Source organism: Daktulosphaira vitifoliae, unplaced genomic scaffold, assembly GCF_025091365.1.
Source record: "Daktulosphaira vitifoliae isolate Bord-2020 unplaced genomic scaffold, ASM2509136v1 Scaffold_2, whole genome shotgun sequence".
Lineage (NCBI taxonomy): Eukaryota > Metazoa > Arthropoda > Insecta > Hemiptera > Phylloxeridae > Daktulosphaira > Daktulosphaira vitifoliae.
Window position 1 is genome coordinate 7,731,496 of NW_026099573.1, and position 2,639 is coordinate 7,734,134.

General features: G+C 29.2%; 1 protein-coding gene across 1 annotated transcript in view; it reads left to right on the plus strand.

Moving 5' to 3' along the window:
- LOC126897952 (testis-specific serine/threonine-protein kinase 1-like) overlaps window positions 1-2,025 on the plus strand; it is a 17,287-nt gene extending 15,262 nt beyond the window's left edge. Inside the window, exon 5 of the mRNA XM_050671901.1 lies at window positions 1,799-2,025. Within this exon, the coding sequence (XP_050527858.1) occupies window positions 1,799-1,942 (144 nt within the window). The 3' untranslated portion in view covers window positions 1,943-2,025. The remainder of the gene's footprint in view (window positions 1-1,798) is intronic.
- Window positions 2,026-2,639: the final 614 nt, after the last annotated feature.

The following is a 2,639-nucleotide window of genomic DNA, read 5'->3' on the forward strand; positions in this document are numbered from 1 at the left end:
CTCTTCCTCAAAAAGTGCTTGTTGAGCTGAAGAAGCTCTTCTTCGAGATGATCGACCCTCTTTTGAACAAGCCCGTTGGCGATGATCAGCGATTCGTAGTCTCGTCTCATCCTTAAGAGCCGTATAATCTCTTGCTGCAGGTCCAACTTTAACTCCCATTGCATTAAATATCTTTAAAATTGAGGAGTAACCGTCATTGAATATTGAAGTTGCAAAAAAATTTGCTAATTCAATAGTTTTCAATCCATTATGAAGGTGCTTTGGTGAAAAGTGCCAAAGTAAACCGTTGTAACTTTCATTATTGTTTTGAGTATTACTACCTTTGCATCTATCAAGCAATTTATGCCGAGATAAATCTTCATAAATAGGCTTTAGACCTTTTTCAACTTCTGGATCCAGTGGGAGGTAATCGTGCTTAAACTTACTTCAGGTATATCCCGTAGCCAATGCAACTATCTAACTGCCGAGCGGCTACTCTTTTAAATGGCTGTAACTCAAAAACTACTTAAGATATCGATTTAAAATTTTAGTATGTTATTTTTAAAGGTATAACCTATCAAAATATGGAAAAAAAAAAATCGATTTTTTGAAAATTTCACACTAGGTGTGCCCCTTAAGAATGTATTGATCAAAGCAATTTTTTTTATATACATACATTAGGTATTTACCTATCATTTGGTAAATATTTTTTAAAAATCAGACCCTTTACGTTCCCCCAGGNAATGTATTGATCAAAGCATTTTTTTTTATATACATACATTAGGTATTTACCTATCATTTGGTAAATATTTTTTAAAAATCAGACCCTTTACGTTCCCCCAGGAGGGAATTCAAAATGGCAACTTTTGAAAATGATCCGAAAATAATGACACATTTATACATATCTTAAATTAAAGCTTATGTAATATACTTAAATATGAAAAAAAAAAATTTCGAACATTAGACTGTCTTCCAAAATTGCCACCCAAAAATAGCAATTGGTAGCCATTTTCACCGTGAAGACAAATAAAGTCCGAATTTTTTTTTTCCCATAATAAAGTATNATCGTGAAAATGGCTACCGTATTCAAAAATATGATATTTTTATGTTAAAATTCTCCATTTCATATTTTTGATTTTATATTTCTATCTTCTTTTTTCTCGCCTTAATCACAATTACTTGGGGTCGGCCACCCAAAAATAGCAATTGGTAGCCATTTTCACCGTGAAGACAAATAAAGTCCGAATTTTTTTTTTCCCATAATAAAGTATACTACATTAGTTTTAATTTAAGATATATATAAAAGTGTCAGACTTTCTGGAACATTTTCAAAAGTCAAGTTGAAAGAAATCGGTTCGATGAGAGCTGAGAAAAAGTGGTAAAAAACACAAAAAAAACATATCATAGTAAAACCAATACCTTCTCAGCTTCGCATCGAAACTAAGAAAACTACTTTGAATTTCCAAAATAGTTTAAATTGTTCTTTTATCGAAATATACTTGTGATGTACGGTTGCCGAGTCGGCCACAACTTACGTGTTTCACACTCGTAGTACAACGTTCAAATTTTGAAATTTTAAAATTAATCACTATCTACAGATTTGCATTGAAGTGTTTTTTATGATAGTGATTTTAATCATTATTAGATATTCTAGTTTATTCTCTATGTATGTGGCCCTTTGATCTAGTAAATTACGTGCTTACATTATAATAAAATAAACAACTACTACATACAGTATTTTCCAAAAAAATTTCCCAAAGTTTAAAAGGTACATAATTTTTTAATGTTTTCTTTACCGTATTTTTTCTTTTAAACATAGCAAGTACAGAACAAAGTAACATTTCCCAAAGACGCCATTGCATCCAAAGAAGTGAAGCAATTAATCTCAAAAATATTGGCACCACTGAAAGTGAGATTAAAAATACCGCAAATCAAAAAGGATCAATGGTTCCAAATATCTTAAACTGAAGTTTCAAAGAAAAAAAGAGATTACTGCATCCAAAAAACAATAATAAATAATTCATCAGAATATCGATGAAAACTCATTAAAAATCTTCAATTACTTCATATTTTCTACTTGGGTAATAATTTAAAAAACATTTTTACCATTCAATACAAGCAACATTACATAACACAATTTTACGTCAATAATTTACTTATTATTGAGCTTAGGTTATTAATATTAATCAAGTACAAATTTGACATATATGTTAAAAAAATGTCCATGAGTTCTTATAAAATTTAAGTAAAAAAAAGTTAAAAACAAACAATTAGGTGCAACTATACATTGCAGGAGAGTATTGGAAAAATTATGCTATTACAAATATTACATAAAATACACAATACTAATAATTTCATTATGTTAGAGAAGGCGCATTTTATAGTGCCAGCTTTAAATGACATAAATAAGTGTTATTAAGAAGGTTGCAACACCTGGGAAAACACAATTAACTATATTTTTATATCTGTATATCTTATCTAATAGTAATAAATATATTACTATAAAATGAGTACAGAAAAAATTGTAATACGATTGCGTACACGTAGTTAACTTTTACCATACAATTTTTATCCATGCATAGTATTTTTTTATCAGGGTATGTCAATATTTAGATAAAATACTATAAATAAACCATCGAGTATTGCAAAGGTCTAATCTA